At 34.6% G+C, this 12,858-nt stretch overlaps 1 protein-coding gene across 1 annotated transcript; it reads right to left on the bottom strand.

Annotated features, from left to right (window-relative positions):
* Positions 1-8,869: 8,869 nt before the first annotated feature.
* Positions 8,870-12,408, bottom strand: LOC116111716 (multiple myeloma tumor-associated protein 2 homolog). The gene is made up of 4 exons (XM_031397860.1): positions 12,350-12,408; positions 12,110-12,189; positions 9,462-9,726; positions 8,870-9,330 (listed from the first exon to the last, which is right to left on the bottom strand). Exons 1-4 carry the CDS (start codon positions 12,406-12,408, stop codon positions 9,048-9,050), a joined length of 687 nt encoding a protein of 228 aa, XP_031253720.1. The 3' UTR covers positions 8,870-9,047.
* Positions 12,409-12,858: the final 450 nt, after the last annotated feature.

Raw genomic sequence — 12,858 nt, 5'->3', positions numbered from 1 at the left:
CGACTCATGATCCCAACTAAAGCCCGTGTGTTGAAGCAATTTCCGCCATGCTTGATATACTTTTCTTAGGCGAAAGTACTTAGAGGCTAGTTGTGTCACGTTGAGTCTCCTCCTAGCCAATGATGATAAGTCATCCAATATTTCCTGGTAATCTACCGTTTTTATTGAAGTACCGTGGGAAGTTTTCGCCCGCTTAAACGACAGGACCAGAAATTTATAGGTCATCTCCGCGAACCAGTTCACATTATCACTCATCTAATAATAGTACGGTGAAAATGACAACCAAGATTGGGACACCATACTAATCAGCAAACACATTACCAGCACATATATGCACATTTAAACCTTATAAACTAAACACAGATAAATCATTACCTTGTTCGATCCAACACTACTTGAAGCCGTCAATGTAGGGGAAGATACGGGCAATGTTGACCAACAGTGTATATGACGAACTCCAAGTCTGGAAAAATGTCAAAACTTTCTCTTCTACTGAAAGTAGTAATCGATCCTGCGACGGCGGGCCAACTTATATTGACATTTGTTCATATGATCGTAATTTGTTCTTATGATCAAATAACAATGCCGAATCTACAAAACAAATATATAAGTTAGACAAATCCCAAAAAAATATTTGGAATAATCCCAAAACTTTTTACTCCTAAAATTTCTCCATGAACTCGCCACACAACACTCACCACACACTGTTCTCTTTCAATTTTCTTTTTTCTTTTTTCATTACTTGTATTTTCTTTTTTCCTTTTTCATTACTTGTACAACAGTATGGGTGGGCTCCTCCAGACAAGTGGGTTTTCATGAGAAGATGTTGCTCCACCATTTCATATCCACACACCAAGTAATAATTAATAAAACATAACAAAGCTTCAATGATAGGAACCTGAACGATGGCACAAGCAAGTTCTGTTTAACTACCTACTTCATTGATATCATAATCGGTTGTCCTAACCTATAAACTAATCTCAATCCCAAGATTTGGTTGTTCTAAGCTACATTAAGACAATAATAAATAAAGTAAAACTCTTCTTTACAAATCTAAGCTAGAAAGTGGAATTCTCATCTAGCCCTAGCATGTCCACATCTGGTTACCACTTTATAACATGGAGTTTATAAAGAATTAGAGTTAAAATATAACACATGAATATAAAATGTACAGGTTATTAGTCCCTTTCGAGATTTACATCAATTTGTTGTTTGTATTTTTAATGAATTCTGGGAACAGATGGGTGGAATTGGACCTAATTAACCAATTTTTGCTCACTTTAAGATAGGTACATTTATGTTTAATTTTTGAGCTAAAAAATCATCATGTTGCCTGTATTTTTAGGTGTCAATCTATGTAAAAAGAAAATGAAAAAGATAGGTGCCAACCGGTGTAAAAAGTAAGTGAAAGAGATAGGTGCCTAGATCTAGCAAAGAAACTCGCCTATGGAGACAGCGTTGGAGGAGGGTGGACAACGATGGTGGTGGTTATTCAAGATCGTGCGACGGTGGACCTCGAAGCCCGAAATGTCTGGGCAATGGGCAGATCTTGAATGGTGGTGTGTTTGGAAGACAGTATGATGGTAATGAGTTGTGGTGGAAGCCGGTGGCCTGGGGTTGGATAAGGGTGGCCGACGATGGTGGTGGCTGTTCAAGATTGTGCGACGATGGACCTTGAAGCCTAAAACGTCTAGGCAATGGGCAGATCTTGAATGGTGGTGTGTTTGGAAGATAGTATGACGGTGATGAGTGGTGGTGGAAGCTGGTGGCCTGGGGTTGGAAGAGGATGGCCGACGATGATGGTGGATCTTGACGATTGTGCAACGATAGTGGTCCAACGCCGAAGTGTGTGGGCGTTGCAAGAGGTTCAACGGTCGTGAAGGAGGAAGAAAGATTCCTGGTGATGAGTGGTGGCGGAAGACAGACAATGTGCGGTGGGTGGAACAAATTTAATTTATATGGCCACTTTTGGGACAGAGATCTTGGGAAAGGAGAGCTGCAAGATCTTGGGTTTGTTTTTTGATTCAGGTGGAAGATCATTTGGGGATATATTTGGGAATTGAGAGGAAGATTGTTTGTGAAGGTGGTGAAGGAGTGAAGACAGAACAAAAAGAAAGACAAAAAAAGTGAAGAAAGAAGAAGAAGAAAGCACTGCAAAATAGACAGACAACGGTCACAATTGTCAGAATCGAATTTTGAAGATTGTGTTTTCTGAATAATAAAACAAACACTTACTCTAAAAATGGGATAAGAAATATGGTAGAAAATATTAAAACAAACGCACCCCTAAGTTGCCTAATTGTTGATAAAGTTATTAAGTTAATTATATTAATTCAAATTTCAAATTTCTTTGACAAACATAATTACAGCTTCAACTTAATTTATAGTTGGACACTATCTCAATACTAGTTAAAAGGCCCGCGAGTTGCGTGGGTTGCTTTTGAAATTGGTTTTCGACTTATTGTTTATATTTTGGATCATGTTTATTTGGTTATGAAATTGATTTTGATATTTTTTTTTTTTTTTTTGAAATTTTGATTTATTGCTATTTGTATTTTATTTTATACATTGTCTTGATAATAGTTTTGATTGATATAATAAATTATGACATATTTATTGTAGATACGGTGAATAAATGAATTAATAATAGTATTTTTTTTCATTATTACACATTTATATATACTCTTAGAATCGAATTTGCTAATATTAATTATAGTGGATATTGATTTGGATAATATTAAATTTTTTTAACCTAATCACGTTGTGTCTTCGTTTGGATACCAATCATGCATTTCTACGTTGGATTTGCTTATGAATTTGATTTTGACATTATGTTTCAAATTATGTATTATCAAATATTTGTTGTAGTGCTTAAGGAAATGTTCAATTAATAAGTAATACTTTATTTTAATTATATTTAAATTTTATCTAAAAAAAACAATATTTTATTGTAATTTTTTTTATATTTTGAATTGAACAATTAATAATAGTAATTTTTTTTTTAATTTTTCACATTTATATATACTCACAAGTCACAAGTGGCACGTTGTGCGGATTGTTTATGAAAGTGGTTTTGACACAAAAAAATTAATTAATTAATTGGAGAAGGAAATAATAGTGAAACATTTTAGTGATAGGAATATGTTCTCTTTTCAAAGCAGAAGAAAAAGAGTTGCAGCACTTTTCTTAGGACAATTTGGGAAGCATTTCCTCCATATAAGATATTATGAACTTTAACTGCAGGTCAAGATTCATTCAAGCCAAAACCAAAATTAAACATATCTCAGCAAAAAATTCTTGACTTTTGCATAGCATATGCAAAACCATCATGCTACAATTTTCACATAAAAGAATACAAAAGGATAGAATTTAAGTCTCATCAATAAGCTTAAATTCGTAGACAACTCCACAACAAAATATTATTCAGGAGAAACTCATTTAACTTGTTTATATAATAGAAAGATCAAACCATAATAGATTGCAAATTTGCAATGATCAAAGCAAGGCAAGACTACAAAAATTGCTCTACTCCAAATTTTGGTTTCACATAATCCTTATAATTCTCCTGTGTTACGAAGTCATGTATTTCAGGTTGTTCTTTAGTAGTCCAAATTTTAGAGTCACAGATTCAAACCAACCCTTTTCCAATCAACTTCTTCAGCATCATCTTCACAAGTATCATCTCTGTCAGTGTTAGTGAAAATCAGCTAATCATTCTCTTTATTGAGTCATCAAAATTTTAAGCTATAACAAAGAATCTCATTAAAAACAAAGTGCCAAACCACACCACAACAATAACTTTCTATAACATTGCACCCGTTCCAAATCAGACAAACAAATGAATTGGAAATAGCAAATATCAAACAATTTCAACAGACGAATACAACAAATGATACCATTTTGGAACTTCCATTAACAAAAAATTCCATATATTTCTCAAAATGTATATAAGCATATTGAAAAGATTATCACCCTTACAACGCAACTATATATTTATAGCATCAAAGAGAAAACCAAAAAGCTTATAGTATTAAAGATTAATTTAAACAAAAATCAAAACCCTTAAACTATACTCATTCGTTTGCACTCTAATCATCGCTGAGCTGATCTTCAATGTCATGAGGACTCATTCTCATTGACGCTTGTTTTGCCCATTTCACGATCTTCTCTGCCTCTCGGCTAACCTTTTCTTCCTCCTTAATTGCCTTCTTTAGCATCTTTTGCTGCTCTTTCACTGAAAAAATACCCAAATCCAGTAAGAACTCATCGTTTTTACTAATCATTGATCAATCTTCTTTGTTCTTTGGCTGGATAATTTTCTTAACAGAACACCAAAAACAACCGCTCTTTCAAGGCGAAGAAGGCGAACCCTGTGATGAATTTGTAGAACTCAATGGAGAAGAAAACGATTTCCATTTCGATGAAAAGGAAGCTGACAGTTGGACAATGTCAAGATAGCATCAATGAATCTATTGAATCATAATTCAAGTTAATTCATATTAATAGGCAAGACCAAAATCGTCAAAGTACCAGTTTTTTCCACTTTAGGAACTCCAGGTTTAGGTGGTTTATAGGCATTATCTGTTCCATCATCGTGATTTGGCTTTTCAAAATCAAATTTCAGTTTGCTCTTCTCTTCAATAGGCTCAACAATAACACTACACATACAACACTCCCTTACAACATTCCCTTACAACATAACATGGCATCTGAAATGGCAGTGCCACCTCATCTGCCTCTCAACAAAATGCCACGTCACTTCCCCAAAAAATTAAAAAACAAAAAACTTCTCTAACCCTAAATTTCAAAATTTAGCATAACCCCGTGAATCAAATCTAAATCCCAAAATTCATTTGCAAACCCTAAAGTTCAAATCTCTTTTTCTCTCTCTCGCGGCCTCTCCTGCCACCCCTTGACCCCTCTTTCCCCTCCAGCTCGTCTTATCCCCCTTATCTTCATGGACTCTCGAAATGTTGTTCAGTGTCAAGATAAGATTTCANCATCACCTATCTCCTCTTTGGAGTTCTGACTTTGATTTCATGGTTAAGGTAAGTAGGTAGGTGATAATTCTAGATTGACATACTTTAAGGGCGCTTTTTAGTAGTTTCTTGAACTTCAGGGAGTTGAGAGTGCTAGAAATGTAGGAGTCGCATATTATAAAATAAATATCATATAGTGTATTAAAAAAAAAAAAAAGGGGTGAATTGCCTATATTACCCTTGGTTTTTTCTTAAAAGTACTAAGATAACCTCAACTTGCCATTTTATAGGGGCTTTTTGCTTTCGATAACATTGCAGACACAACACTCACTTATAACATTCTCTTACAACATGACGTGACATCTGACGTAAAGTGCCACCTCATCTGCCAACTCATCAAAATGTCAGGTCACTTCCTCCCAAAAACAAAAAATAAAAAGTTCTCTAACCCTGAATTTCAAAATTTAGCATAACCCCGTGAATCAATTCATTTCAAAAAATTTGCAAAACCCTAAATTTCAAATCTCCTTTTCTCTTTCTCTCGCGGCCTCTCCTGCCACCACTTGACCCCTCTTCTCCTTCCAGCTCGTCCTCTCCCCCTTATCTTTATGGACTCTCGAAATGTTGTTCAGTGTCAAGATAAGATTTCAAAAAAATCTCCAAATTTACACCCAAAAACCTTAAGATCTCCAAGCTTTACAATGTTGCTTCAATCCAACTAAAACTTCTCGTTTTTCGATTACAAACATGAATTTCAAGACAAGTTTTCGCGGGAACTTGAGTTTGCTGCCAGCGTAGTTCTTGCTGCCATGTTCGTTTCCAGCCATTTTTAGCTTCTTTACATGTTCCTCGCGTAGAATGTTGTCGTTTTGCAAGTTTTAGTTCATACCAGGTTTCAAGGTAACATTTTTAGTTTGTTTTGTTTCTTAATTCATTTATTTTTTGGTGTCTCAAGTAATGAAGTACTGTGTTTAATGTATATTTTGCTGGAAAAAGAGAGAGATTGTTTGTAGAGTAACTGGGATAGATACTGAACCAGATAGCAACAATGATAAGGTGATTTTTTCTTTAAATGTTCAAAATTTGTTGTTCAGATTCGATGCATTTGTATGGTTATTTTTTTAAGCAACTATTTTGCATTTGGTATTGGGGCTTGGTTTTGGCCTACAAAGCATATTCCTTTATCAAATGTTTGTGTTTCATTAATTGATATTGAAGTTTATATGAATATATACAGGAAAAGCAAATAATTGAAGATGGGGAAAGCCCACCTGCCACTGATACCCATCAGAAAAATGATAAACCTGAGCTTGATTCGCAGCTTGATGATATGAAGATTATACAGAAACAAATGGTCTAGGTGGTGGTGTGCAGGTATTTATTTCTGATTTTTTATTGAATTATTGCTAACCTAAATGTTAGTCAATAGATATGTTTTTTGCCGCATGCTGATTGGTTTTTTGTTGAGTAGGACATGGTTTTTAGTTCCTCTGATCCCTATTCTATTATATTTGTTTAATGCACATTTTCTAATTTCTGTTTTCAATAACTTTCACACCATTCGTAATTTTCTGGTTTATGTTTTACTCAAAACGACAGGCTAAAGTTGTTTATAACTTCAGGGTAATTGCTGTGTTTAAGGTATATCATGCATCATCCAAGAATATTAGCTGGAGGAGTGAACATATGGCAGCGATCAAAAATGAGAATTGGTGGGTGCTGGATATCGATCGAATCTAGTCATGGAACTTGTTTTGTAAACGTTGTTGATGAGGTTGGTGACATTATAATTTGTTGCCGGAAGTTTATTACTAAAAATGCCAAATAAAGAGGCATACAGAATGTGTATCAACATTAGTTACTCAGTTTCAAATAGATGTTCAATATAGCTGATTGCTAGAACTAAGTACGATGTTTGATTTGGAATCTATTAGGGAGATGGAAACAAATGGAAGGAAATTAGTGAAGTAGCAAATTGCTTGACTAATTATGATTAATTGTGATCTAAGAAACTCACAGTTCATGATAATGATAGATTTGAGCTAGAGGACTAAGCCAAGGTGGGGGCTGTTTATTAAATATATAAATCTCTATACTGCAGCATTTAATTTTTATTTTTTATTTTTAAACTATTTATTGTTTTTAAACAGCATGACTTGTTTATTGAGACTTTATCCCAGTTCAAAAATGTATCATTGTGTTTCTGTTGCTTTAAATTTGCAGCTGGTATGTCTGTCAGTATTTTTCTGAACATTTGCGTGAAGCTTAGATTTTAGAATTGTTACTTTAAAGCTTGTGATAGGTCTTAATATAATTGGGTTGGTCTCAATAGGTATAAATTTGGAGATTTTTTTGAAATCTTATCTTGACACTGAACAACATGTCGAGAGTCCATGAAGTTAAGGGGGAGAGGACAAAGAGGGGTCAAGTGGTGGCAGGAGAGGTCGCGAGAGAGGGAGAAAAGGAAAGATTTGAACTTCACAGTTTGCAAATTTTTTGAAAATGAATTTTGGGATTAAGATTTGATTCATGGTGTTATGCTAAATTTTGAAATTTAGGGTTAGAGAATTTTTTTATTTTTTTTTATTTTTTAGAGGAAGTGACGTGGCATTTTGATGAGCTGGCAGATGAGGTGACACTGCCATGTCAGATGCCATGTGTAAGGGAGTGTTGTCAGTGTTATTGCAAAGCAATTTACTTTTTTGGGTTTAGGTGAGACCCACTAACATTTATTATGATGTCTTCCATCCAAGAAGATTACAGAAAAATGTATTGACGGTTGTAGTAGCTGTTGAAATTTGTTTTAACAGAATGTCATTTCAAATTAATTGGACGGTTGATGATAATTGATATTTTTAATTGAAATGGGTAGAAATCATCAAACCCATGCTTTCACATTAGAATTTTTAAATTCCTTATAAAATTGACACCAAACTCCATTATCATTATCGTCCTATCAAATTATGGAAGCCACTTAAACCAAATTTAGTACCCATAAAGTTTATTCATTAGATAATCAACCTAATCGAATAAAGCTTTAGTCATATAATATGATTACTTGTGTTTTGAGTGATTATGACTTATAAGTTGCTCAAAAGTATTGGACAGGAATAGGATTAAAGAGATTCTTTTCTTTTATTAAAATAAATTAAGACTCACCTGTCAAACCAACATTATTATTATATTTCGTATATGATGTGACAATTAAGAGCAAAATAAAAAATTTAAGCCATTTCTTGGAGACAAACATAACCAAGCTTCTAACCTTCGAACCAATCAAATAATATAATCGACGTAATGGACCAATCCCACACGCAATAAGGGGTACTATATTTAATACAAAAATTAAAAAACCCTTTCACAAGTCACAACTAATCATTGAGGTCACTGGATGAGAATGATGAGGTCAATGGAAACCATCCTAATCCAAAATTTGGCGCCCCATTAGCTTGGAGATAGATAAAAGAAATTCATAACTAGCTCAAGGTATTTGAGTGGATGGATAAATTTTTTTAAATATATTAATAAATTCGAATCTCTTCCCTCAATTACTAACAAAGATAATAGTTAGAACTTTCACCCTATCAATATTTATAAGATTCCAAAAATTTAATTAAAATACGTATAAACTAAACAAAAACCCCCATCGTGAAAACAATTATTAAAAGAAATTGTTACGCTTAAATAAGATTGCTTCTTTTTCTCTTTCCCTAGATGCCAATCACAAACCTAGTGTAATTTTAAGTTAAAATATAAAGAAAATCTCTCACTTTCACTGAAAAAGAAAAAAACAGAGAAGGGCGAGAAAAGAAAGGTATGGGTGATTGTTAGTTTCATCCTAAGAAGGCAAAAGGGACCTCAGAATTGCTTTTAAAAGTGATTCTACAAACTTAGCAAATTGACCCCTAGTCTTTCTTAACTTTACAGCGATATATGAGATCTCTGTGCTTCTATGTCATCACAACAATTGAAGAAGAGGAGATAAAATGATTTTACATTAATTTATTTTTTTTAAAGGGAGAAAAATCTAAAACAAACCAAGTACCATACATCACTCTAGAGACTTGATCAGTCAGAATCATGTCTCCTCTTCTCCTTGTCTTTCCTATGTTTCCTCCTGTCATCTGAGTCACGAGATTGGCGTTTCTCACGTCTTTCATGCTTCTCGTGTTTCTTATCCTCACGCCGCCTTTTCTTCTTACTCCGTTCATCCTCCTTTTCATCCTTCGATTCTTCTTTTTCGGTGTCCCCAACAGGTGAACTGGGATCAGCAGGCTTCACTGACTCAGGTGAAGCCTGCTCCACACTGGATTTAAGCGTACTAGGATCTTCCCATGGGCGAGGTGCCTTGCTGTAAAATCCACCAAAAGTTAATTTAAGCAAGTTAAAACAGTTGGTTGCTTCTATGAATGACATAAAATAACAAGGGACATAGGTGTTGGACGGTTAAGACTTTGAATATATACTTGATTGTTTTTATACCTTGCGAAACCAATTCCATGAACCCAAGCTGCGTCAGAATGCCCTGCACCCATGTCCTCTGCAGTCGAACCTCGTTTCACAAGTTCCTCAAATTCATGCTTATCAAGTCGATTACCTTGAGGTCGAATAGACCGCTTAGGAGCTAAGCCAAGAGCTTCTCTCATGGCCTGCTCCTCCTCTTCCTTAATTCTTTTTATCTCCTCTTTTAAAGCATCTGTATCGGAACCAGAGTTTTTGTCCCTGGTGTACCAGTGCAAATCTTTCCCTATTGTAAATGATAAAAGAAAAAATTCAGACATTCTTAATGAAGTATATCAAAGAAAGAATTAAGAATAACACAGAATTTAGCAATGACTGAATATGCTTATAAGCTGCCCACCAGAATCATTTCAGCCTCAGCATTCAGGCCCTCATATTCATGAAACTTTAAAAAAACTTTCTCCATTCTACAAGCAATAGATTACATAAACTAACCAGATAATCAGATAATGAAAGTTAGCGAGCAAAATTCCTAAACAACATATCAACAAAAACAAAGGATTATCTATATGATCCCCACAACATGGATAGTTCGTCACAACTATATTTCAAAGGGGAGGCAGAAAGTGATCCAAGTACTATTCTGGATGCAGCAAGGTCATTCTGTGAAGCACATCCTCCCCAAACTGAAAACTGATCGATGGCACTGTGGAGACAGTATCACTCAGAATAGTTACAAAAGAATAAGAAAACACCTAAACCATTCTATCAACAGTTGTTTTTTATGATCAGCAACTTTCAGAGAAAACTGTGAGGTAGTGTCATTACAAGTAATATCAATTAATTTTGTTATAATAGACTTTCAAATTAAATTATTAGTTGTACTACAAATTTCAATTGAGAATAGAGTAGCAAGTTAAGAATTTGAGAGTTTTGGCAACAAATGAAAAGAGAAACTGAATCTGACCTTCGAATTTTTTTGAAAGTTTTCATGTTTACTATTTAAAACATCAACTCTTAAACTTGCGATACTACCCCCATGCCGAAACTATAACAATGAGGGCTCCGTTTTGTTCACTATTTTGGGAATTTTCAGAATAGTCTTTCAGAAAAAATTGAGGTGAATAGTATTCTGAGAAGTTTTTTGTACATTTTTTAATAGCATTTTCTAAAAATATTTATATCTTTTGGCCGTCGTTGTCGGCCAAACGATGGCCAAGATATGGCCATCTTGGCAGTCATCAACAGCAAAAGATCTAGTCTTTTCCGGCCGGATCCACAGTGGATCTGGCCGGAAAATGCCAGATCAGCGCACTACCGACCATATACAACCGGTAGTGCGCCATGCCGACAGATTCCAGCTATCTTCTGACGGTGGTAGTCGGAATCTGGCAAATGTGGATGGATGGAGGCGTTTTTGTTAATTTATAAACTTTTATTGTTAGGGAGTGTTTTTGTTAATTTATAAACTTTTATTATTGGGGGATGTTTAGCTAAATGAACAAACTTATGGGGTTAAAAATAATTTAAATATTTTGAGTTAAATATAATAGTATTGTATTTTGAAGAGAATTTTGAATATTGAAACAAATGTGTATGTGGATAGGATAGTAGAATATGATAGGGTAAAAATAGTGAACCAAAGGGGCCCAAGATATTTGGTTTTTATAATTTGGACATCATCTGCAGAAGTTTTTGTTTGGTTTAGGTTGTTATGTCATAACATAAAGNTTTGTCCCAATAGGTAATGGAGGCAGCCCAAGCTTCAACTGGATTGTCAAGTAGTTACTATGGCTATGCATTGTTGCTTTAGATTTCTGCATTTTATGTGAGACCATGATTTCTGTGCATCTGGTGTAGATTGGTGGGTGTTGGATATGAGGCCTGGGCATGTTGTAGTTTTTGCACTGTGCAGATTGAGCAGGTGTGTAGGTTGCAGTTTGTTTATGCAGTTTCCAAGAGTCTTGGCCAGTATGTGTAGGGTGGTGTGTGCTTGAATTGAAGTAGTAATCTGGACAGTGGTGTGTATGGAGGTGCAGCGTGATTGCTATATTTTCTGCAGTGTCTGGGTGAAGGCTTCAGTTTGGTTGTCTTGTGTAGTCTTACTATTTCTGTATAAGGATTGTATATACTTGTTTGCTCTTGTTTCTTTTTGTGTAGTTTGGTCCCTTGGGCATGTCCAAGGTCCTCGCCTGTGTAAAAGGGAGTGCGATTTTTAGGATGTAATTCTTTTATTTTTTAATAAAATTAGCAGGTTTACCTATAAATAAATAAATAAATAAATAAAATAAAATAAAAAACCTAAATTTTTAATGTTTGCAATTAACTAAAAGCAGATAATACATTATTTCTACCATCACAGTTTCAAGAGGAAAAGCTGGCTTATCTCTGGCACCAAAAAGAACAAATAGAAAAAACAAATGTGAATTGTATTACTGATCATGTGCAAATACATGAAAACCATATTTATTCACGTGAAAGAAAATAAAATTTCATGAAAGATATCACCACAACTGATTTTTTTCTCCATTTTCATCCTAAACAGCCTGTTCCATCCTAAATAATAAGTTCAATTTAACAAGCTCCGAATAGCAACTTTTCTGCAACTTCTCAAATTCACAAAGTGGAGAACTACACAAAGTCTTATTTTTTTCAAATTCTGCACAAACTAGAGAAAGATTGCAACTTCTCAAATTCTACAGCTGCAGCAGAAACTGCCCAAGCTTCCCATCTAGCAAACTGAGAAAGACTGCAATAGAAAAAAGACAAGCATTAGATTATAAACAGAAAAAAGACATGCATCAGATTATAAACAGAAAGGAAAATACGTGGAAAACTAAGATTAACTAGATCATTCATATTAGTGTTGATTTATCAACTAAGGCCAAGAAAATANCCATTGCACTCACCGGCATTTACTCCTTAAAAGCTCTAACAACCCGACTTTCAATTGTTCGTCGATCGTCATTCCAAATTCTAAAGTTTTCGGTAAATAAGAAAACTGATAACCCGATTCGGTGAAGGCCCTAGGTCCCATTTGAACCGATTCAATCGGTCGGCCCGGTTGGGTTTTAAAACACCGAAATACTGATACAAATCTATTCGTGAAAACGTTTTCTTAGGCAATATTATATTATTAGTAAGCTTTAACTGAACCACCGGCAATTCTGATTTTCATGATATCATGTGATCTGATCATAGTCTATCTTGTCTACCTTGACAAATTCATTTCACCTTGCCCTGTATGTATGTGAATATAAAGTAGGTGACGAAATTGTTGAATAAGGAGGTCTATATGTGGTTCTTTGTAATTCCAACTTTCAACACATTCATGAATCTGTCTCTCTAAGACAACGCTTCAAACCCAAAGTTTATGTTACTGAATCTCGTCTCTCCGGTAACTTTACGAAAGATTGAA

The sequence above is a fragment of the Pistacia vera genome, unplaced genomic scaffold (assembly GCF_008641045.1).
Source record: "Pistacia vera cultivar Batoury unplaced genomic scaffold, PisVer_v2 Contig65, whole genome shotgun sequence".
Taxonomy (NCBI): domain Eukaryota; kingdom Viridiplantae; phylum Streptophyta; class Magnoliopsida; order Sapindales; family Anacardiaceae; genus Pistacia; species Pistacia vera.
The sequence above is the reverse complement of the archived record's forward strand: the minus strand, read 5'-3'. Positions and strand labels throughout refer to the sequence as shown.

What these genes read in the sequence shown, in the direction of transcription:
- LOC116111716 (XM_031397860.1), bottom strand. Translation starts at nt 12,408, where the DNA reads ATGACGATCGACGAACAATTGAAAGTCGGGTTGTTAGAGCTTTTAAGG. An exon ending in GAAGTTGCAATCTTTCTCTA is followed by an intron (nt 9,727 to 12,109) that starts GTTTGTGCAGAA and finishes CATTTACAATAG; the next exon opens with GGAAAGATTTGCACTGGTAC. An exon ending in CATGGAATTGGTTTCGCAAG is followed by an intron (nt 9,331 to 9,461) that starts GTATAAAAACAA and finishes TGGATTTTACAG; the next exon opens with CAAGGCACCTCGCCCATGGG.